This window comes from Diadema antillarum, unplaced genomic scaffold (assembly GCF_040938485.1).
Source record: "Diadema antillarum isolate AM-2024a unplaced genomic scaffold, OU_Dant_1.0 seq00002087_RagTag, whole genome shotgun sequence".
NCBI lineage: Eukaryota > Metazoa > Echinodermata > Echinoidea > Diadematoida > Diadematidae > Diadema > Diadema antillarum.
This window is the reverse complement of record NW_027272733.1, coordinates 287,914-311,476: the sequence shown is the minus strand read 5'-3', so window position 1 is coordinate 311,476 and position 23,563 is coordinate 287,914. Positions and strand designations below refer to the sequence as shown.

The 23,563-nt window shown below is 40.8% G+C and overlaps 1 protein-coding gene across 22 annotated transcripts in view; it reads right to left on the bottom strand.

Moving 5' to 3' along the window:
• LOC139713888 (uncharacterized) overlaps nucleotides 1-23,563 on the bottom strand; it is a 303,947-nt gene that overhangs the window by 18,364 nt on the left and 262,020 nt on the right. For 20 of the 22 annotated variants that reach the window (XM_071625598.1, XM_071625599.1, XM_071625590.1 and 17 more), the window contains 6 exons: nucleotides 22,793-22,885; nucleotides 21,173-21,202; nucleotides 18,453-19,532; nucleotides 15,974-16,009; nucleotides 12,698-12,760; nucleotides 1,545-12,188 (listed from right to left, as the gene is read on the bottom strand). In XM_071625598.1, the coding sequence (XP_071481699.1) occupies nucleotides 1,545-12,188; nucleotides 12,698-12,760; nucleotides 15,974-16,009; nucleotides 18,453-19,532; nucleotides 21,173-21,202; nucleotides 22,793-22,885 (11,946 nt within the window). The remainder of the gene's footprint in view (nucleotides 1-1,544; nucleotides 12,189-12,697; nucleotides 12,761-15,973; nucleotides 16,010-18,452; nucleotides 19,533-21,172; nucleotides 21,203-22,792; nucleotides 22,886-23,563) is intronic. The other 2 variants (XM_071625610.1, XM_071625611.1) reach the window with 2 other exon arrangements.

Sequence of the window (23,563 nt, the reverse complement as noted above, 5' to 3'; positions counted from 1 at the left end):
ATGATTCACAGAGTATGAAGTCATACATCACAAAATTCATAGCAACACAGTACAACTGGCTGCAATTTGTCTTTTTACTCTATGTTGATTGTTTCCATCTTTTTAAAGAGCTTGATTCATAGTAGTAAAAGTTGTATTAATTCTCACAAAAAATAATTCAAGATTAAGGAGAATGACTCTAATCATATTGACTTTGATTAATTTAAGGATTTGTTAGCACAATGTGCGATAGGATCAGTTAATAAAAGCAAGTAGGATATATAGTGACAAACTTTTTACAATCTTGATATACAATTGGCATTTATACAGCTACTACAGATATACAATATCAGGTGTACAAAATGTGTATATCATTTTTTTTTTCATGCAGTGTTTAGAGTACATACGGTTTGAATGACAAGTTAATGTTTCGTCAACTACATTGGCTTAAACGTATTTGTAATAACAATAATAATAACAAAGCACTCATGTGAATTCTGTGGAAAAAATAGACTATTTTTCATTGCAGTATTATTCATAATCTTGATACCCTATTCTTATATTTATAAATCTCTGCCTACTATTCTCAGACAAGCATTCAAAATATATCTTCCTTAGTTCACACACATCAGAGTTGTATACTTTGGCACAATTGCTGTTTTTGAAAGACACTTCATCACATTTACCCTCTTTCACAATATGAAATCAATAATTGCACTTCCCTCACAGTGCTTTTACAGCACCTCGAAAGCAATCAACACAGTCCCTACTATCAGTGCAGGCTCTGTGCCAAGTTTGGATTTAATCCTACAATGTCTGCTAAAAACTAAATTATGCATTTTTTCCTTAGATGTAGTGTCCCACTCTAATCAGGTACCTGTTTATAACACATACATAATATATCTGATAACTTTTACAGGCCTAAATAACAATTTAGCATATAAACAGAAAGGTGCAGTCAGTCAGCTGATCAAAATTATTGAATTTGCAAGTTAATGTCTACTTGTCTCATTAAATGCTTGGTGTAACAAACCACAATTGGGAAGTAGTGTAGCGTACATTCTAATTTTAGTGAATCAAAATTTAGATGTCAGTGTTCAACTTACATTACATGCTTGAATAATTACTCAACATGACAGTGACTCAAAGAAGCACATGAATAGGGAAAGTATGAACTTACTTTACACATTAGTAAAATCAACACGTGGAATCTTAATCCTTACAAGATGTGACCTTGAGTACATTCCTTAAGCTACTTTCATTCAATAGTCTTGATCAGCTGTATGGTACTTAGAAATTAATATTTTCACAGAACATTTAAGCAAAGGTTCATGCTTCAAAAAAATCATAGGGCACTTCAAATGAACTTATCAGGGGGTAAAAGCATCACCAAATTCATGCCAAACATGGAGCATAAGTAGGGCAATGATAAGCAGACAGGTGCATACAACAAAAGCGAGTCTGTTAATGCTCTTCAACCAGCTCATCAGAGTGGAACAAATGCTACGGTCATGCAAGGCTTGGGCAGTGCTACTGGCAACACTCTCTTTTTCCTGTCTCAATACCTGTCTCTGTCTGGGCTGGGTCTCTTTATGATCAGCCAAGTACTCTGAGGATGACCGTGTCTGGAGGATAGCCTCCCCAAACTGGGTTTCCTCTCCGGGGTAGCTGACTTCTCTTCGGAATGTGGTGCGAGTGACATGAACAGACTTTTTCACGATGCCACCATCCTCCTGTTTGGTCTCATATTCTTCATGGACAACATAATGGGTGGATGAATCATCCACAGATCCTTGGGAGGTACTTCCGGTGGCTTGTGCTGATTCGGTGTCTTCTTCATCTTCAGATGGATCAGCTGCTGGCATGGGTCCTCTGAAAGGCTTTGTAGGGCTGTCAACTTCATCCTTTTCCTCTCCCTCTTCAACAGTCGTTTCCTCTTGGTCAGCACTTGGTTCACTTTCCAGAAAATTGACATCCACAGGTGGTAGGTGGCTCTCTACATCGGATACTGGCTCTGGTGGCCGTGGACTGACCACAGAATCAGCTCTGTCACTGTCCTCAATTTGAAAAACCTCCTGATCATGGGCTGGTGCTTGAGCATAGTGATCTTCTTCTTCGGCATGCTGTGCAAGGGCCTCAGTCAGCATGGCTTCATCAAATTGGGTATGAGTTACAGCCTGCTCACTGTAAGATATGCTGACACTGACTTGCTCTTGAGAAGATAGATCTTGGTACTGCATGATATCAACATCCTCTCCGTGTGGAAGCTCCACTTCTTGGGGAGAGTCAAGAACTTCAGGTTCAGAACCCATCTGCTGTGATTCTGGATCATAAAAATCCCCATGCTCCTGTTGCTGATTTCCAATGAGGTTAGGGTCATAATAATCCGACTCTGTAGGGCCATCAACCAGGACAGTATCTTGGACCTGAAAATGACTCTCTGGTTCTTGCACATCTTCATATAGAAGCTGTCTTGACTCTGAGGACACTTCAGCCACAGAGGTTGAATCATAGCAGAACTCTTGATGGTCACTTGGCCCTACAGATGATCCATCATGTGTGGATGACTCTGGAAGAGACTCTGGAGTGTCTGGAAGTTCTTGTATTTCTGGTGTGACAAGAGAATCGGGAGATGGAGGCTGAGGATGAATGACTAAGTCCTGTGGTGCCTGAGAAGACAATGGCAATCTTTCATCGAAAGGTTCTCCCGTCACAACTCTTGTCTCTGTGACAACTTTGCGATGGTAAACCACAGTTCCATCTTCAGTTTGGTCTTCATATGTTTCTTCAATATGAGATTGCCTTGTCCTCACTATGGCATCCCCTTCCTGGCTCTCAACCCACTGTCCTTGAAATTCTCTCTCTGATGCAGGGGTCTGGACAGCATATTGTTGCTCTATTTCAGCCAGAGCTGTTCCATGCAATGGCTCTCCTGTCTCTGTCTCAATTTGATCTTGCTCAAAAGATACAGCTGCATCTTTGTCAGAAGGAATGACTTGATGTCCAGGTTCTGCAACGTCATACGAGTGAGACATCATTTCAATATGACTATAACTGGTAGCGTATTCTCCAGTGATATCAAGAATGTCTGGAGTACCTCGCCCATCCTCAGGGCCAGAGTCTACTTGAATGTCGGTTGATGGTATCTCCTGCTCAGTTTCACCATCCATTTGTCCTGGCTGTGACTCTAGGTAAAGCTCTTTTTCAACAATCATTGCCTGCTCAATAGATTTATAGGAAGTAACTGTGTAGTCCTCTTCTTTGTCTCTTCCTGGGGGCTTCGCACTGTCACCTTGGACCACAGGAACAGTTGCAACTGTGGTTTCAAGCATACTGTGAGAAGGAAGTTGAGAGTCAGATTCTGTCCCCTCTTGCACATCTCGTGGAACTTCTTCGACATGCTCCTCCATGTAGCTTATACTCTCAGTTCTCATGTCATAGTCATCTTCATCATCAACACCAAGTTGTTCACTGCTTATGCCATCTTCACCAAGAATAATTTCACTCTCTTCAGTGGGTGGATCAGGCTCAATGAGATATCCATGGTCCCTTGCACGCCTTTCAGCTACTGCCTCATCATCTTGTACAATCTCTTCAGATTGCAAGTCTAGCTTGATTTCTGGAATCATATCAGAATCATCTGAATGCTCATCATCCATTGAGATATCCCTTTCAGTTAGGTCAAGCTCGTCTTCAATGTGAACATCATCTTCCGGCTCACTGCTCTCCACCATTGTTTCCTCTACAAATCTTACTTCTCTTGTTTGCACAGTCCTTATCACTCTTTCTACATAAGCAGCACTTTGATCTCGAAGACTGGCAGCTTCCCCTGGTTCAGCAAGCATGTCTTCTTGATATTCCACAACTTCCCCTGAAGTTACACCCTCCTCTATAGGAGACAGGTCTTCTCTCTCAGCAGGAGTTGATTTAGCTTCTTCTTCTGTAACTTCTTTTACCATTGTGGTTGTACTTGAAATGTGAACTTCAGTGTGAGTGGTAGTGCTGACTGTTTGCTGAACACTCTCTAGCCCTGCATCTTCATATCCTCTTGCAGATTCAGGGATGTCCTTTTCTACTGGCAGAGTTTCTTTATCCAGTTGTTCTTCATCCTTTAGGATTGTTTCTTTGTGTTCTGTCGTTGGAATGCATTCATCAACCTTCTTGACATCACATGGTAATGATTCAGGAATACTGGTTTCTGGTTCTGTAGAGGGCTCCTGTTCCATAACTCTCTCACTTTCAAGACCTTCAGTTGACACACATATTTCTGTGGGTGCTGATGTAATGGCTACTTCTTGCATGCTTTCTTCTAGAGTATCATGTGGTACTCCTGCTGGGAGCTCTTGGAGGTCAGTGGGAATTTGATCTTGTATGTCAACCCTCTCTTCATGAACTGTACCTTGAGATGGTTCTCCAGGGTGCTCGGGTTCCCCTTCTGCCTCATCAAAATGTGGTTCAGGAATTTCGTGCTTCTCAACAACAGTCGTTTGAGGAGTGATATGTATTTCAGTGTGAGATGATGTAACTGTAGCTTGTTCTACGACTTCATGGAAAATGGCCTCTTTCTCAAGATTTTCTTGCTGCTCACTGTGGGTTTGGCTTTCTAAGCTGGGTTGGATATCATCAATGGTGTCTGCAGCACCTCTTTCCTGAGAAGAAGAAATTTCCTCCTTCAATATCACCTCTTTGTGGTCATGGGAGAGGACTGGTTCTTCTACTTGCTCATCACTTACAATTTCCTCTTTGGTGCTTGTGTGACTTTGTTGTTCCATTGACAACTCTTGAGGATGTTCTAACAAGGGTGGTGAAAATGTAACTTGAGGCTGGTCACTTGAAGCTTCCTTGGGCACATTTACTTCAGTGTGAGTAGTAATAACAGGAAGCTGTACACTCTCTTGAACATCTACATGTTCTTTGTGTGGAGTATGTTTCTCATCTTCTTTTACATCAGGAAGTTGCTTTTCTATGTGCTGTATCTCCTCCCTCACAACTGTCTCCCTATACTCCGTGGTCAGTGTATCTTCCTCAGTGCACTCTTTATGTACAGTTTCTACTGTGTGTATGGCGAATGATTCATCTGCAGAATCAAGGACTTTTTCTGCTTTGGGTTCTGGCTCTATTTGGTCTGATGCTGCTTCACTCAGTTTGTCTACATCAGAGTCGGGTTGTGGCTCATCACGCTGTTGTACATCCTCCTGTGGAAACACGTAGTCAACTGCAACAGCATCTTTAACTTTCTCTTCAGTCCTGACCTCCAGACTGTGTGGCTGAACAGATGATTCATCCCTTTCACCTGGATGAGCTTCTTTTTCTGTTACAGTGATTTCACCGACCACCTGTATGTCAGTGTGGGTTGCGTAAATAGTTGTGTGCTGGATACCTTCGTCACAGATACTGGATTCTTCATGGGAAGATGCATGGTCAACCTGAATTTCTGCAGGCTTCTCTGCTGGCATTTCTTCAGGCTTATCTGCTGGAATTTCTTCATGCAGATGAATTTCATCCTTCAGAATGGTCTCCCTGTCTGTTGTTGTTACACCCTTGTCCTCCAGTTGTTTTTCAAAAATATCCTTTTCCTCTTCTTCTCTCTTCTCCTCATGCAATTGCATCTCTACATGAGTTGACACAATGTGCGTTTGTTGAACACTTTCTTCTATGACAGCTTTGGATTCTTCCTGGAGAGGTTCCTGGCCTACTGGAACTTCATCCTGCATTATTTCTGGCATTTCTTCCAGTTGGTGAACTTCCTCCTTCATGATAGTATCTCTGTCCACTGTAGGTGTAGCTCCATCTTCCATCAGTTCTTCACAAATATCCTCTCCTCTTTGTGCTTCCTTTTCCTCAGCAGGTGCCTCACTTGAGGATTGAACATCGACAGGTATTGATAAAGAGTGTGTATGTAGGATGCTATCTTCCATGACAGGCTTGGATTCTTCCTGGGGAGGTTCCTGGTCAACCAGAACTTCTTCCTGGTTGTCTTCTGGCATTTCTTCCAGTTGGCATGCTTCATCCTTCAGGATTGTTCCTTTGTCTGTTGCTACATCCCCCACCATGTCTTTACAAACATCTTCTTCTTGTACTTCCCTTTCCTCAGCAGGTACCTCGCTCAATAAGTGGACATCTTGAGTTGATGAAATGTGTGTGTGTTGAATACTTTCCTCTATGACAATTTTGGATTCATCCTGAAGAGGTTTCCGGTCTATTATAACTTCTTCCTTTTTTTCTACTGGTATTTCTTCAAGATTTTGAACCTCTTCCTTCAGGATGGTCTCTCTGTCTTCTGCGCTTATTGACTTCTCCCCAAGACGTTCTTCACAAATGTCCTTTTCCTTATCTTGTTCTCTCTCAACAGGTGACTCACTCACAGATTGTACTTCTATGGAACTTGCAGTAATGTGTGTGTGTTGAATTGTCTCTTCTATGACAACTTTGGATTCTTCATGGAGCGGTTTCTGGTCCACTGGAACTTCTTCCTGCTTTTCTTTTGGCATCTCTTCAAGTTGGTGAATCTCTTCCTTCAAGATGGTCTCTCTGTCGTCTGCTGTTCCTGACTTGTCCCCAAGACGTTCTTCACAAATGTCCTTTTCCTTTTCTTGTTTTCTCTCAACAGGTGACTCACTCACAGATTGTACTTCTATGGAACTTGCGGAAATGTGTGTGTGTTGAACGGTTTCTTCTATGACAACTTTAGATTCTTCATGGACAGGTTTCTGGTCCACTGGAACTTCTTCCTGCTTTTCTTTTGGCATCTCTTCAAGTTGGTGAATCTCTTCCTTCAAGATGGTCTCTCTGTCGTCTGCTGTTCCTGACTTGTCCCCAAGATGTTCTTCACAAATGTCCTTTTCCTTTTCTTGTTCTCTCTCAACAGGTGACTCAATCACAGATTGTACTTCTATGGAACTTGCGGAAATGTGTGTGTGTTGAACGGTTTCTTCTATGACAACTTTAGATTCTTCATGGAGTGGTTTCTGGTCCACTGGAACTTCTTCCTGCTTTTCTTTTGGCATCTCTTCAAGTTGGTGAATCTCTTCCTTCAAGATGGTCTCTCTGTCGTCTGCTGTTCCTGACTTGTCCCCAAGACGTTCTTCACAAATGTCCTTTTCCTTTTCTTGTTCTCTCTCAACAGGTGACTCACTCACAGATTGTACTTCTATGGAACTTGCGGAAATGTGTGTGTGTTGAACGGTTTCTTCTATGACAACTTTAGATTCTTCATGGAGCGGTTTCTGGTCCACTGGAACTTCTTCCTGCTTTTCTTCTGGCATCTCTTCAAGTTGGTGAATCTCTTCCTTCAAGATGGTCTCTCTGTCGTCTGCTGTTCCTGACTTGTCCCCAAGACGTTCTTCACAAATGTCCTTTTCCTTTTCTTGTTCTCTCTCAACAGGTGACTCACTCACAGATTGTACTTCTATGGAACTTGCGGAAATGTGTGTGTGTTGAACGGTTTCTTCTATGACAACTTTAGATTCTTCATGGAGCGGTTTCTGGTCCACTGGAACTTCTTCCTGTTTTTCTTCTGGCATCTCTTCAAGTTGGTGAATCTCTTCCTTCAAGATGGTCTCTCTGTCGTCTGCTGTTCCTGACTTGTCCCCAAGACGTTCTTCACAAATGTCCTTTTCCTTTTCTTGTTCTCTCTCAACAGGTGACTCACTCACAGATTGTACTTCTATGGAACTTGCGGAAATGTGTGTGTGTTGAACAGTTTCTTCTATGACAACTTTAGATTCTTCATGGAGCGGTTTCTGGTCCACTGGAACTTCTTCCTGCTTTTCTTCTGGCATCTCTTCAAGTTGGTGAATCTCTTCCTTCAAGATGGTCTCTCTGTCGTCTGCTGTTCCTGACTTGTCCCCAAGACGTTCTTCACAAATGTCCTTTTCCTTTTCTTGTTCTCTCTCAACAGGTGACTCACTCACAGATTGTACTTCTATGGAACTTGCGGAAATGTGTGTGTTTTGAACGGCTTCTTCTATGACAACTTTAGATTCTTCATGGAGCGGTTTCTGGTCCACTGGAACTTCTTCCTGCTTTTCTTCTGGCATCTCTTCAAGTTGGTGAATCTCTTCCTTCAAAATGGTCTCTCTGTCGTCTGCTGTTCCTGACTTGTCCCCAAGACGTTCTTCACAAATGTCCTTTTCCTTTTCTTGTTCTCTCTCAACAGGTGACTCACTCACAGATTGTACTTCTATGGAACTTGCGGAAATGTGTGTGTGTTGAACGGTTTCTTCTATGACAACTTTAGATTCTTCATGGAGCGGTTTCTGGTCCACTGGAACTTCTTCCTGCTTCTCTTCTGGCATCTCTTCAAGTTGGTGAATCTCTTCCTTCAAGATGGTCTCTCTGTCATCTGCTGTTCCTGACTTGTCCCCAAGACGTTCTTCACAAATGTCCTTTTCCTTTTCTTGTTCTCTCTCAACAGGTGACTCACTCACAGATTGTACTTCTACGGAACTTGCGGAAATGTGTGTGTGTTGAACGGTTTCTTCTATGACAACTTTGGATTCTTCATGGAGCGGTTTCTGGTCCACTGGAACTTCTTCCTGCTTTTCTTCTGGCATCTCTTCAAGTTGGTGAATCTCTTCCGTAAAGACGGTCTCTCTATCTACTGCAGTTACTGAACTGTCCCCAAGACGTTCTTCAATAATGTCCTTTTCCTTTTCTTGTTCTCTCTCAACAGATGACTCACTCACAGTTTGTATATCTATGTGACTGGCAGAGATTTGTGTGTGTTGAATGGTCTCTTCTAAGACAATTTTAGATTCTTCCAGTGGAGGTTCCTGGTCTACTAAAGCTTCTCTCTGCTTTTCTCCCAGCATTTCATCAACTCTGTGTACTTCATCCTGTGGGATTGTCTGTCTTTCTGTGTTTGTAACCCCATCACCCTCTGGTTTTTCCTGGATATCATCTATTGTCATTGCTTCCTTTTCTTCAGGTGTCTCACTCAAAGATTGGACATCTACATGTGTTGATGAAATCTTGGGGCGTTCCTCTTCCACAAGAGCTCCGTTTTGCTTTTCTTTGGGCATTTCTTCAAGTTGGTAAAATTCATCTTTCAAAATGACCTCTCCATCTACAGTGGCCACTGCTATGTCTTCAGGTCGTTCCTCCTGAACATCCGTTCTCTTTTCTTGTTCCCTCTCAACAGGTGTCTCACTGACAGATTGATCATCTTCAGGACTTGAAGAAATCTGTGTGTGTTGAATGCTCTCTTCTAAGATGAATGTGGATTCTGCCTGGTCTGCCAGAACTTCTTGCTTTTCTCCAGGTTTTTCTTCAAGTTGGTGTACTCCATCAAGTTGGATTGTCTCTTTGTCTGATGTGGTTGTAGCTCCATCTACCACTGGTTCTTCACAAATATCCTTATCTTTTTCTACTTCCTTTTCCTCAGCAAGAACTTCACTCAGCGATTGAACATCCACATGTGTTGATGTAATGTGTGTATGTTTAACACTTTCTTCAATGACAATTTTGGATACATCCTGGGGGAACTCCTGGTCAATCAGAACTTCTTCCTTCTTTTCTTCTGGCATCTCTTCAAGTTTGTGAATCTCTTCCTTCAAGATGGTATCTCTGTCTGCTGGAGTTACTGCATTGTCCCCAAGACGGTCTTCACAAATGTCCTTTTCCTTTTCTTGTACAGTCTCAACAGGTGATTCACTCACAGATTGTACTTTTATGGAACTTGCAGAAACATGTGTGTGTTGAATGGTTTCTTCTATGACCACTTTGGTTTCTTCATGAAGAGGTTTCTGATCCACAGGAACTTCTTCCTGCTTTTCTACTGGAATTTCTTCAAGTTGGTGAATCTCTTCCTTCAAGATGGTCTCTTTGTCTACTGCTGTTCCTAACTTGTCCCCAAGACGTTCTTCACAAATGTCCTTTTCCTTTTCTTGTTCTCTCTCAACAGGTGACTCACTCGCAGATTGTATTTCTATGGGACTTGCGGAAACTTGTGTGTGTTGAATGGTTTCTTCTATGACCACTTTGGTTTCTTCATGGAGTGGTTTCTGATCCACAGGAACTTCTTCCTGCCTTTCTACTGGAATTTCTTCAAGTTGGTGAACTTCTTCCTTCATGATGGTCTCTCTGTCTACTGCAGTTACTGACCTATCCCCAAGACGTTCTTCACAAATGTCCTTTTCCTTTTCTTGTTCTCTCTCAACAGGTGACTCACTCACAGATTGTGCTTCGATGGGACTTGCAGAAACATGTGTGTGTTGAACGGTTCCTTCTATGACAACTTCAGATTCTTTGTGGGAAGGTTCTCTGTCGACCAAAACCTCTTCCTTTTCTTCTTGCATTTCTTCAAGTTTATGTTCTTCATCCCTGAGGATGGCCTGTCCGTCTGTCGAGATTATGGCTCTATCACCTACTTGTTCTTCCCAGACATCCTTTTCTTTTTCTTGCATCTTCTCTTCAATATGTGTTTCACTTATCACATGTACTTCTCTGTGAGTTTCTAACTCTACTTCTTCACACTTGGTGGTCATAGCAGGCTCTCCAGCTTGACTTTTGCCATCGATTTCCCCATCAACTTTGGGTTCAGGTTCTTGTTGACCATTTCGTTCCACTGCCTCATCAGCAGGTTGTTTGTCACTGAACATATCTTCGTGCACATGTGATTCTGGTTCTGCTAGAGGGCCTTCAAAAGAGACAGACACAGTGTCTTCTGATGGTGATTTTTCCTCTGGTACCTGACTCACTTTAGGCAAATTTTCATCAATCCCAGGTTCTGGGATGTCGGCTACACTGGTGGTGTGTATTTCAGTGTGAGATGATGTCACTGTGGTGTGGTGAACAGTCTCACGAATAACATGTCCTGGATCAGAAAATGGTTTTGAATCTTCCTTGACATCACCAGTATCCACTTCTACCTTTTGCACATCTTTTGTTATTGTCTCTTTGTATTCAGTGGTGATGACTTTTCCATCAATATGTTGTTCAATGATTCCTTCCCTATGAATCTCTTCTGGCTGGGATTTTTCAATAGGTGTCTGTGAAAAATCCTTCTCTTCTTCCCTCTCAATGGAACTATCAGATGGAACCATTTCCTGCTCTTCTTGAATGTCTTCCAGGAAGTCATCTCTCTCTGAGGGCATGGCTTCCATTGATGTTGAAATATCATCCTCTTCATAATCTGGAGCATTCATGGCTGCCAAAGTTTGTGTGGTGACAACTATGTCTTCATGCTTTGATTCACTCTGGAGGACATCTCTTTCATCCTCCATCGGTTCTCTAGGCACATCTATCTCCTGTGATTTGCATGTCTCCTCTGCCATTTTTTCTTCAACTGGACCCTCGGGTTGACTGTCTGTTGGGATGTCCTTCTCAACATCCTTTGGCTCTTCAGCAGGATAAGCCATCTCCTTTTTCTGAAACATATGTGTTTCTTTCACAACTTTGACAGTGTGCTCAACAACTTCTTTTTCTGTTTGGGAAGCAGGCAAAAGTGCATCTCTTTCTCTCCCACCTACTTCCTCTGGAAGAGTCTCATCTGGTATTGACACATCCTGTGGCTCTTTGAACTCTTCAGGTTTGTCTACAGCTTTCTCTCCATCTTCTGTGCCGTATTGCTTCTGGATGATCACAGTGTCTACGACAGTGGATACATATTCCCTAACCTGCTGCCCTGGAATGTCAGCCTCCTTTTCACCAACATCTGCTGGTGGAACCGGTTTGCTAAAGACACCACCATCTACTTCTTCCTTTTCTCCCTGTGCCTCCTGAAGCTGCACTTCTGTTCCTTTGGTAATAATTGTCTTCTCTTCAACAAAAGAATGAACAACTGTGTCTGCACTAACTGGTATATCATCTGACTTTGACTTAGGAATGTCATCAACTGTTGCTTTTTCCTTTTCAAACTTTTGTGTCTCCTGTTCAGGTCTGTCAGGTGCATGGGTTGCCTCTGCAGGCACATGTTTTTTGTCTTCTTTCACAACAGCTTCCTTTGGCTGGCTGGGCATGGAAGCTTCTTCAATTTTTGCTTCAAACTGCTTTATTTTCTGACGGATGTCAACCTGATGCTCAGGCTCTTCATGATCAGACTGGACTTGGGCTGGTGGCTCTTTGTCTTCAACATGGGCTTCAGGCCTTTTCTCAGCAGATTCTTGTACACGTTCATGTTGTTCTGATGGAACCAGCTTTGGCTCATCTGTTTTTTCTTGTAGGATGGTGACAGTCTGTTCCACACTTTTCACTGTCCTTGTTATTGTCTAGGAGAAGATAGGGGTGATTCATGCAGCTTTGCTTGAATATAACATCAATAGTGAGTATGATGTACATTGTTTGTCTATTTGTGTGTGTGTTTGAGTGTCAGAACACTTTATAGTTGATGGCTGAGACAGAGAACAAAAGGATTACAAGTAGCAAATGTGTGTTCATAACCTTCACAAGGCCTACCATAACATTTGTATGAAATATATTTGAAGTAATCTAAGGACAGAGGCCTGACACAAGTGTGTGTAGGAAATTTTTCACTAGTCCCAATATGATTAAACACTAGATATGCACACGGCTGGCTATGTACTGCAATGTTACTTGATTCTTTGTGTAAATGTGAACTTCAGTTAAACTACTACATTCTATGACTAGACCACTGAGCAAAGCACTACTATCTCCATGAGCAAAAACTTCACAGCTGTACTGTCTTTTCTTTCCCTCATAACACTATTAATGGCTTCGCATAATCACAATTTTAAAACAATATGCTAGCCATTCTCACCTCAGACGAAGTAGTCTCCTTCCAGGTCACTTCTCCTTTTTCCTGATGCTCATGAACAGGCTCCTGTGGTGTTAATCACATTAAGTCACTTCACTATCAACTGACATACAGCCCGGGTGCAAGTCTAACCCCATCAGGAATATTGGGAGACCACAGGCAAGGGGCTGCATGATGCACGCAAAGCTGCAGGTCCAGTCATGTACCAGCCATGCATAATGAATATTTATGGACATCATGAATACGTGTCCTGCTTGCATTACAACATGCATATTGATGAAAGGTTTAAGCGGTTGCATGAATGCTGGGCGCATGCCTATCCCATGTGTGGAGGTGAAGGGTCTCTACAAGCATTGTGCAATGACAGTGACAAATGGAGTTCCATGGCTTTCTGCATATCTCATGTTGTGGTATGGTCTAAGCTTCTTTAGCAAAAATATGGATAGGATATTAAAATATGGACATGCAATAGCAACGTGAGAAGCACAGAAAAAGATCAGCAGAAAGACAAAAGTTTGATAAAACAAGAGGTAACATGACGGACTATCACACAAAAACATACATGAAGGCAGGAAAACATTTAGTAGATGACCAACGGTCCTGGACAGTTCATTGTCTCTTTTCCTTCTTTATTGGAATCGCTCATTTACACCAACACCTGTCATCCCAGTCATCAACAATGGTTTATTCACAAGCATCATGAGACACAACAAACACACAAAGATGATGCATTTGATGCACACAAACACACACAAATGATTGAAGAGACAGATGTGCAAAAGGTGTGATCAAAAGGATTCATAACAAACATAAAGTGATGTGAGAAGGAAGGGGAAAAAACTGAAAAATGGGGCCGTGTAGAACATGATTCCAGTTCATGGTCAGACAGAATTTTCTCTTGCATCAAATGGCATAGATTCTTTTTTTTTTAAATTTCTGCTGGGTTTCTTGTCACAGAGAATGCAAGGATAGAGCAATGATATATGGACCATACATGGAGTTGTGGAAACAGTCATGTGAAGATGGGGACGGCTAAGCAGTCAGTAGAACATATGGATTGCCAAAAATTGCATTGCTATGATAGTGGGTGGCTGGTGGAGTAACTGTGGGAAGCTTTTGCCATTGTGAGCTGATCACAGCATAATATTTTTCTCTTACTTAATGCATATATGCGAGTAGATATGTACACTTCTAAATATGGGTATTTTTTTGTTTGTTGTCGTAGGGTCTTCTTTTTCTTTCTTGGTTTCAAGGATAGGCGGCGTGGCAGGTCGGGATAGCAAAGCATTGTGGTTAAATATCCTCCCTAATACATACTTCATCATATATCTCTCTGATGATGTGTCTCCCATTCAAAGAATTCACAGAAATATATGAATATACGGTCATGAGAAAAATATATGTTATGTAATATGAATGACACAATTTTGACTACCACGCCATAATGCCCAAGAACATCCACAAAATTTGATATTCAGGGAAACTGATCAAATGCTAGAGTTTTTGGTAACTCAAAATGCATATTACACCAGCATACCAAAGAATGCAATCAGCAAGGTCATTAGAAGTTAGAACTTATTAGCATTGGTTAGTACTAAACAGACTAGCAAAAGTGGTACATGAGTGACATGGACAGTTCCAAAAGAACAAGACCAGTATTGCAATCCTATCTTCTTCTTTTTTTTAATGCCAAACAACTGCCCTTTAAACTAATCTGGACCTATGTGACTAACAGGTCTGCCTAATATCTACAATTTTGAAACTTTGAATGCCAATCTTAATTGTCAGGCAGTCTGTATTGTGTGTGGTTCACATCATTACATCATATCACTTTGACATTTCTGGTAGAAATATAACATAATCATACAGTTAGAGCACGATGCAGCGCCTTACAGCTAACAGCCAGCCGAGTTTTCTGTAGAGAATTTCTGACCGCACTGCCAACAGATGTAGGGGTTTTAAAAATGTCTCGGTGATGGTGAGTGAAACATGGCTGTTGGTATGGGTAGTAATAGTCCCATGCAAAGCATGGAGCCCCTTGCCAATTGTTTTGTATGACATATTTATGGAAATGATGCTTTTAGAAATATTTCTGGGGGGAGTGATAGCAATGACACTACTGCACTATCGGCTCTGGTCTGGTCTACCGTCTGTGATTATTAAATTAATTTTGATGCTTCTATCTCTCCATCTAGCTCTATTCCTAGTGCATTAGAAGCAAATAAAAGTCTACAGATATCTCTACCAATATTAGCTTCTATCAAAAAGTCAAGAAAAAGTGTTTCAACAGACAATCCCTATTCAATGAAGCTACACATAACATCTGTAAGAACATTCATCTGGCAATAGCAAAAATACATGCACAACAAATATGTACATGACACATAAAAGCTGGTGGCCTCTTTCAACCTATTGACTTAATCCTAACCTCAGATGAAGAAATGCTGCTTACGACATGTGAGGGATGAATTTTCATCTACAGAGAATAAGAGTCAAAATACCTCTCTTTACTCAAGAAATTTTGTTACGTCCTTGAGTGTACTGGCAAATAACTATCTACAGTTCTGCATACACAAAAATAAGAACAGGGACATTTTCTAGTTGGTGTTGGGTTGCATTATACAGTGTATTTGAGCTTTTGTTCTCACCCACTAATCTGAATACTAGAAGAGCGAGGAATGTGCATCTATTCATGTTATATTTAAGTGGATCGTTCAGGTTGTTGATTTCACTTAAATTTTGCAATTATCTCTAATAAGCTGACAGCATTTCTAGCTCATCTGCTCACTAACAAAAGCCAGCCATGCATTTGCCGTCATCAGTGCTGCTTTACTACTGCTTTTTGCTAACAGTCTAACAATGAACCCGGTAACTGCTCGTCTACTTACACGTTTGTCAGCCTAAACCTCTAAAGCAGCTGCGGCATGGACTGTGTGTGAAGCACGCATTTTGTCCACCACTCTTCAGCCTACCCTCTGAGGCAACCCTGACCCTGTGTCAAGCACACATGCTGCCGGTGTCCTGGGTAACCCTCCTCCAAGCCCGCATCCACCTTCCCCCTCCTCTCTTACATTTCAGGCCAGTGAGCCTTCCTTCCCAAAATAAAACTCTTTTCTTTTTTTTTTAACGACTGGCAACAAGAAAAACAATAATGAAATTTACACAAAGTAAATTCTCAAGAGAATGATAAAGGAATAAACTAATAACACCGACTTAAACTGACAACTGCAAGAAAAATAAATACTACGAAAGGTGAAATCCATAATGAGATCTACTTACATCCAATGTGGCTGGTCTCACTGTCTTTTGGACCTCCTGGTACATCAGGCAAGGCACAGAGAAAGGGAGGTAAAAAGATATGTGGAAGCTTCCGCATAAGAAAATGTGCTAGTTCAATTACACGGACAAAGCAAGAGAAGATTTCAGACACATGTAGTACTCGGAGAAGAAGTGTAGAACATTTAGTGCTAAATGCTCTTCTAAGAAAGGTGAAGTGACAAATGCAATTATGCAATAAAATTTTCCAATTAGTTCATGGCACAATCACACAGCAGACACTGTACAACAAAAATGCTGCAAATGCCTTCAAGAAATAGAGACCCTTTTGCAATAGTTTAGACTAAGGTGCTGATTGCCAAGAAAGAATAGTTTTCAAACAAATGTTGCCATATTTTCTAGGTGGTATAGCAATGCTCTAATCAACTACATGAAGAGGTTAATGCTTTCCTGATATTCACATGCTTACCCGATAGCTGATTTATATTCAAAAAAATCTCAAGATCCAATAGAGTTCAGATTTGGCAAATCCATTATGGCCCCAACAAACTGCATCTTGTCAATCTTGAGCTTGAAATTACACTGCTTTACTTGACATTCATAGTCTGTGTATATGCACATGTGTATATGCATAAATCAAAAGGTAATATGTTAATTGTGCCATTATATGCATTGCTGTGAAATCAGAGCATACATACTGACGTATGGTAGATGACTACAAGTATTATGTAATTAGTATCAATAAAATACACTTTAGCTCATATGTATACCATAGTTTCATTACATGATGAGTATTACTTCAACCATGGAGAAAAGTAAAGAATGTGTATACATCAGTCATAAAAACGTCAGGAGAAGACATCAAATTAACATGCAAGAAACTGCTTTAAACCATTTTGACTGACATGCTGCTAGACAAAAATCAGTAGCAAGGCAACACAAGACACAGACCATGCATGCTGTTCCCTCATTGTGGAGAAAAAAAACCCACAAAATAAGTTCCATCAGCAAGACAAAACCACTTTAACCAGAAAAAAAAAATCTAACAAAAACTTCTGGGGGAAAAAAAAGAGATTTGCATCTTCCAGTTATATGATATAATGTATATATCCAAAGATGTCTTACATGTTCACCACTTGTGAATTCATCACATAAAGTTTATTTTGTTCTCTCACACAATTTGACAAGTTTCACTAAATTTCATCACCTTTGTAGCAATATTTTTTTTCTTTTTGTAAGTACATCAACAAATCTCGAATCCAGTCATGTAACTCACAGATACATTTTACTTTTTGTGTGAAATGAATTCATAAATTTTACCTGCAAGTATATTAGTGCATGTTGGAGGTGCATTTGTGGTGCAGTTAGTTCTTACTTCTTTTAAAGAGAGAAAGAAGATCAGATGTGCATCATCAGTGTTCCAAGTGCTCTAGGCATGGCCTAATGATGGTAACCAAGCAAATGTTGGACATAGACAGTGCATAGGATAGGAGGGAATGATGACAATGAAAGCTTTCCTTACATTCATAATGGACAATGAAAGACGCTGCAGTTGAGAATGAGGGAGTGAAATGAGAGGAAATGCAGCACATGAATACGGGTTCAACTTAATGGATACGCTCTGTACATATTTATTGTATGTACACCACAATCTACAATCCTACAAAAACTGTGCCTGACATTTCACATGCTGTCTTCATGCTGTCTTCATAGCATAATCATGTTGTACAAAAGGAAAGCCAATGATATGCTACAAATAAAAAGAGGAACAGATCTTTCATGATTACTCTTTGAGGTGAAATGACAGCAGAAAGCATGTCTGATATTTTTGTTCTGTTCAGTGTTCCCCAAGACACAGTAATTAGTAAAATTTTGTGTAGTCCAACTGATTGGAAGTTAAACCGTGTGTAATTAATTTTGATCAAGGGTGCAGAAAACAAGAATAAAACAAAACATGGACAGCAATGTATAACACAGTACCACAGCGTACACACATGGTGACCTTAACATTGGTTGAGATAACATCACTGGGAAACTACAGTGCATATGCCCTGATGACCAAAATGTCTCTGCTCTGCCTCTCTTTTTGCCTGCTTATTCAAGTAGCTTTTGTTTCCATGATCAAATCAAGTTACATTTCCATTAAAGTTTTACCTATTGTGACATTTGCTATGTTATGCACATGAATCCTCCACTGCTTTGAACATAGTATAGCCTTGCATGGTATTCATATTTACATAGTACAAAGAAACTGAAATGCAAAATAATAAGATAAGTAAAGCATTAAACACCAACTCACAGCTTGAAATTGGCAAGGACTGCTTTATCATGAAATACTGCTCAGTCTTTACAAATATTCCACAATTTACTTTTTGCGTTATCGACAACATGTGTACAATACAAACAGGACACCAAGAGATGCAGACAACATTAAACACCACATAAACACTGTCAGAAGCTAGCCAATCAGAGTTAAGCGTACCTCAGCAAATTGCTCAGTTGCCAAGGGAACCTCATCCTCATCAACACGCGGTGACCCAGACTCGGACACTGTCACTTCAGTGGTTGTAACGCTATAGCCTGACTTCAAAGGCTCCGATCGCTCAACTTCAGACTTGGATACAACAATCTTGCTCTCAAGGGTGATCTGCTGCACAGTGGACTCTCCAGGGTGGCCAACTTTCAGGTCTTCCTGTGGACTCTGAGAGTATGCTTGCTGTCCAGGGGAGGTCTCACCCTCCCAGGATTGGGCCCCCATGGAGGTATGTCTGATATCAGTCAGGTCCGGACCAGGGATGTTGCACGTGGCATCCAGCACATCTGAGTCTCCTATCAGGTCAGGGTTGATCCCTTGCACAGTGCTGGTGGATACGGCAGACACAGACGGCTCCTGGATTGGTTCTGCACCAGTCAGCGGCTCGGGTTCCATCTCTGCATAGGGGTTGATACCCTCCTGCCTCTGTTGTGCTGAAGCCTGGATCTGGGGCTCCTCAATCACAACATCACCAATGGGCTCTGGCTCCATGTCACAGTAGGGGTTGATGCTCTCTTGTTGACGTTCTGGTACAGCCTGGATCTGGGGTTCCTCCACTACAACATCACCAATTGGCTCTGGCTCCATGTCCATGTGCGGGTTGATGCCCTCCACCTCATTCTCCGCCTGGGCAGAGATCTCTGGCTCCTGCACAATGTTTGAGGCATGAGCGATGTACAGGTTCTCATCGGAACTCATGCGATCTGGAGTGGGTGCTTCATCGACTTCAATCCTGACCTGGGACACCTGGGACACTGAGGGCGGTAACTGCACACCTTCAAGTTCGTCTACCTTGACTTCCCCTTCTGAGGAAATAGAGTCTACCTGGACCCTAATCTGGTCTGCGGCACCCTCAAGAGTTTTGTCTGTGGTACCAGAAAAGACTGCCGTTTCAGCTGACGATTCAGAGCCCGATTCTACAGGCTGGCTGGAATCCACTGTTTTGGAAGCGATTGTGACACGAGTCTGGGTAATCGTAACGCTTTTTGAGGAGGAAGGACCTGATGAAGCCATGTCCACGTTTGACTTCTAGGGGAAGAGAGTGGACAAGAAAGATGACGTCTTCTGTGATATCGCCATGTTGTCATCCACACATAATTTCATCTTTCTTTTGATCAGCACGGCTAGAGAGGTATGCTTGTAACTGGGGATTTCAAACTGCCTAACATGAAAGTCTATAAAAAGATTGTCTAGAAAGTATATAAAATTCCTCCATTCCATTGCTCGAGACAAACATACATAATGACTTGTGCATCCTTTACTTCTCTCGAATGTTTCATGTTGTTGCTCAGAAAATTGTGAAAACGAGCATGGTAAGATGCTTTGAGGCAAGACCATATCATTAAGAGAGACTTCACACACATTATACAGACTTAAGAATCAAACACTTGAGAGATCTTGGGAAGAAGGGACAACAGAGAGCATGTCACTGGAAGGATTCCTGGATCACTGTCAGAATGGATCATAATCATTCACTTCCATTCCCATGCAGAAAAAGAGAACAGTGTTGGGGACGATGACACCATGCCCATCTCAAAATCTGACATCAATAAAGATAACAACATGACAAGTTGCATGCTTTTGCAACAATCCTGTCAGCTAGCTATACTATAGGATAGTGCTTAATTCAATGCTGGAAGCAATCAATTCATCATCAGAGCAAGTCCAGTGCTGACTTAAAAAGAAGGGAGTAATTTTCCTTAATACTATTTATCTTAATTCCACATTTGTATACAAATTCATGAATTATATCAGACTATCCTAATCCCAGTGTACACTTTCACATTGCTTGGTCACAAGTAACAGTGCATGTTAGTGTAAAATTTTTATCAGCAGTGAGTTCTGATGAACATGTATACAAATCACTGTCTACATTATGTATCAAGTCTCTGTATCCAAACACTGCCATGGAATAGTTCTTCATAATGTTATCTTTTTAGAAACTATCAGTTCCTGGTATGAGGAGATCATATTTTCACACAGCAAATTAAATCATCTTTTAAAGTTGGCACTGCAGAACTGCAAACCATGAGATACTGTAGAGGAATGCAGGATATCATTTGCATCTTCTCATAATTGCAAAATGCAGATCTAGTAGACGGCAGTCCACACACACTGCAAACAATTGGAGCTCCATTTATATGGAAAACAGATCTACTGGAAATCGAAAAATTATCATTTTCATGGAGAAAACAGAAGACAGGGAAGGGGGGGGGGGAAGCAAACCCATGCTTACTGTGAAGGTTAGTTTCCTTGGAAGTCCCAACCTTACCATGAAATGATATGAATATTGCCTAGCAGATTTGATGAACATTTGTTTGAAAGTTAGTGAAGGCAATAGAAAAAACACCTTACCTAGATTAATGTTTGAAATCTTTTACCTAGATGTCTTTAAATTAGAAAGTTGGTGCCTCGACTGCCAAAATCACATCAATCACTATGCCCCTACAGATTTTGCTCATTTTCGTGAAAATCTCTCTACCAGTAGTGAGCTGTGATATTAGAGAAAAAATATAATTAGCATCCACTAAGAAGCTTTGAGTATAACTTGCCAAAAAAAAAAAATGTCTACATGCTTGTTAGATGATGTTGTTGGATGTGGCTGTTATGATCTCTTGTGGTTTTCACACTGCAATTGAAAAAGAAAAGTAGTTGAAAATTGACCATACCTCTGGGCCGGTGGGAGACGGTGACTCCTCCTGATTATTACAATAAAAATAAAGAATAATGACAACGTTAACTTCACCGAGGGATAGAAATTTTCCATTGAATTGTACATTGAAATGTCTCCATCAGTCATTAAAATTTTGAAAGAAACACCCATTGAGATCCATAACTTTGTAGGTGCTTGCTAAATTAATCATCCACTTGAATTCCACTAATCTTGCCTTCTCATGAAAGAATTTAATCCACTCATGAGAGGGTGTGTTCTTAGCTTTTCATCTTTGAGCCCTCATCCTTCCTTAACTATGAGGTAGTCACATAGTCTGTGCTTTAACTAGGAGAGATTACAAATATACACAACACATTTTAAATGCGTGCGTAGAATTCCAACCGATAGTAGAATATTGAATCTATTTTGCAGAACATGAGCTACAGAAGAATCGAACAGCAGCAAACCTGGATATCTTCTGCTGTTCTGATAGGAAAGGTCTGATTGCTGTTGCAACTCAAAATAACCAAGTGATGTTTCAACAGGACTGTTAACATTCACCCATCAAACTCAGGGAGATACTTGTATGTTGCATGCATCTCAATGAGCAAAAATAAGTTCTGAATCAGGAAGAATGTTACATTTTACTACCTCCACATGAAGAGGTACAGTTGGACCTTGATTATCTGGCCTTGTTGGGACCGTTGGGCGTCCAGATAATCAATTTGTGACCCGCTACAACAAAAGGATCCTAAAGTCGCTGACGGGTGAGCCGAGCATGGCCCAGAAAAAATGCTATTTTCAGGTCTTTCCTTTGATCATTTAGCTTCGAAATTTCGGCAGATGATAGAAGATACATTAGACTACAAAATTATGTTAAAAACAGAAATCCGAACGTTTTGACAGACTTTGGTGAGCTGACTTCAAACTCGATTTTCTCGGCTCACCCGCCAGTGACTTTAGGATCCTTTTGTTGTAGCGGGTCACATTTGGCCAGATAAGAGAGATATGCTCAAATACAGCACTTTCTAGCATATCATGCCAGGGGTATACACATGCTATTTATAATTTACTAATATTACGATTATACTCGTATGCATGGCATTGTCATGTTTCACACTTTATATAATACAGAAATAAATATAAGTAAAATATCCCTTCATGTATTGTTTGTTTTATTGATATTGACTGACAATTAGATTGATATTGCGACTCATTGAATACTGTTGCTGCATTGTACTGCAACCACTGCTGTGCACTTGGTGTCAGTTTTATACACTCACGGCAACAGTCATTGACATTGTCTCACAAACTGACTTAAAAGTTAACAGGCCGCTGTGATGATTGGAAAGTGTCCCGTATGCACAAGAATGGTAAAAAATGTGTTTGTTTTGAATGAGATTTGGCACTGAAAATACATGAAAGCATTAAAAAAAAAATGTCGGACAGGTGATGTACGGTTAACAGAGAATCTGGATAATCGATAGCCCCGATAATCGAGGTCATACTGTATTGAGATTTTCTGGAAGTCTCCTGTGGAATTAGGGAGACATGGCAGCAATGCTAAGATGGATGTGTATGCAATAACTCAAGGAAAGAAGCATAGCAGATTTTTGCCAGGCTAACAATCTCTTACCTCTTTGGTCTCCTCAAGGGTGCCAAATGAGGGCTCAAAGTGGAGTTCTCTCCTCTCCTCCTCATGCTTCTCAAGAATCTCCTCCTTGATGTCCTTGGGAGACAAATGGGAGAGGAAGGAATCACGTCACTCCATCTCACATGATGTGACTGGAATTCTTTTGGGCAACTCTCTTGGCTAACATCCTATACTCCAAATATCGTCAGTTGAGAATGACATTAAAGGGCGTTAAGTTGCCACAGAAGCCATAGTGTTCAAGGCACCTTAATGCCCTTCTCATTCTCAACTGACAACATTATGTGCTTGCATTAATGGTGTCTGTTTGCCAGCTAAATGTGCATATTATGCTCATCTGTCATAATTTTCACACACTATTTCTTTTCACAGTGATACATGCTGAACTGTTTATTCAAATGTTCTAAAACTCTGAAGTAACTGAGGAATATCGCATTTTGTTACAACTATAATGCAAGGAAGGGTGTTTGTGGACAAAGATAAATGGTCATTTTTTCCCCCATTTCAAACTCTTCCCCACTAAATTCTTTCTTTCTCCTTTCCATATTTAGTGAACAATAGAATAAGGTACAATGGAAGACAATTCCAAGAAACCTTATTTCCAGACAATATTACACTCCTTAATTTTTCAACATTATTCTCATTATTACTATTATTATCAATGTTATTGCTATCATTACTAACACTTTCTCCTAGCATTATAAATGACAATAGCAATAGAATCAGTGATAGTACTATAATAATTATTGTTTTCAT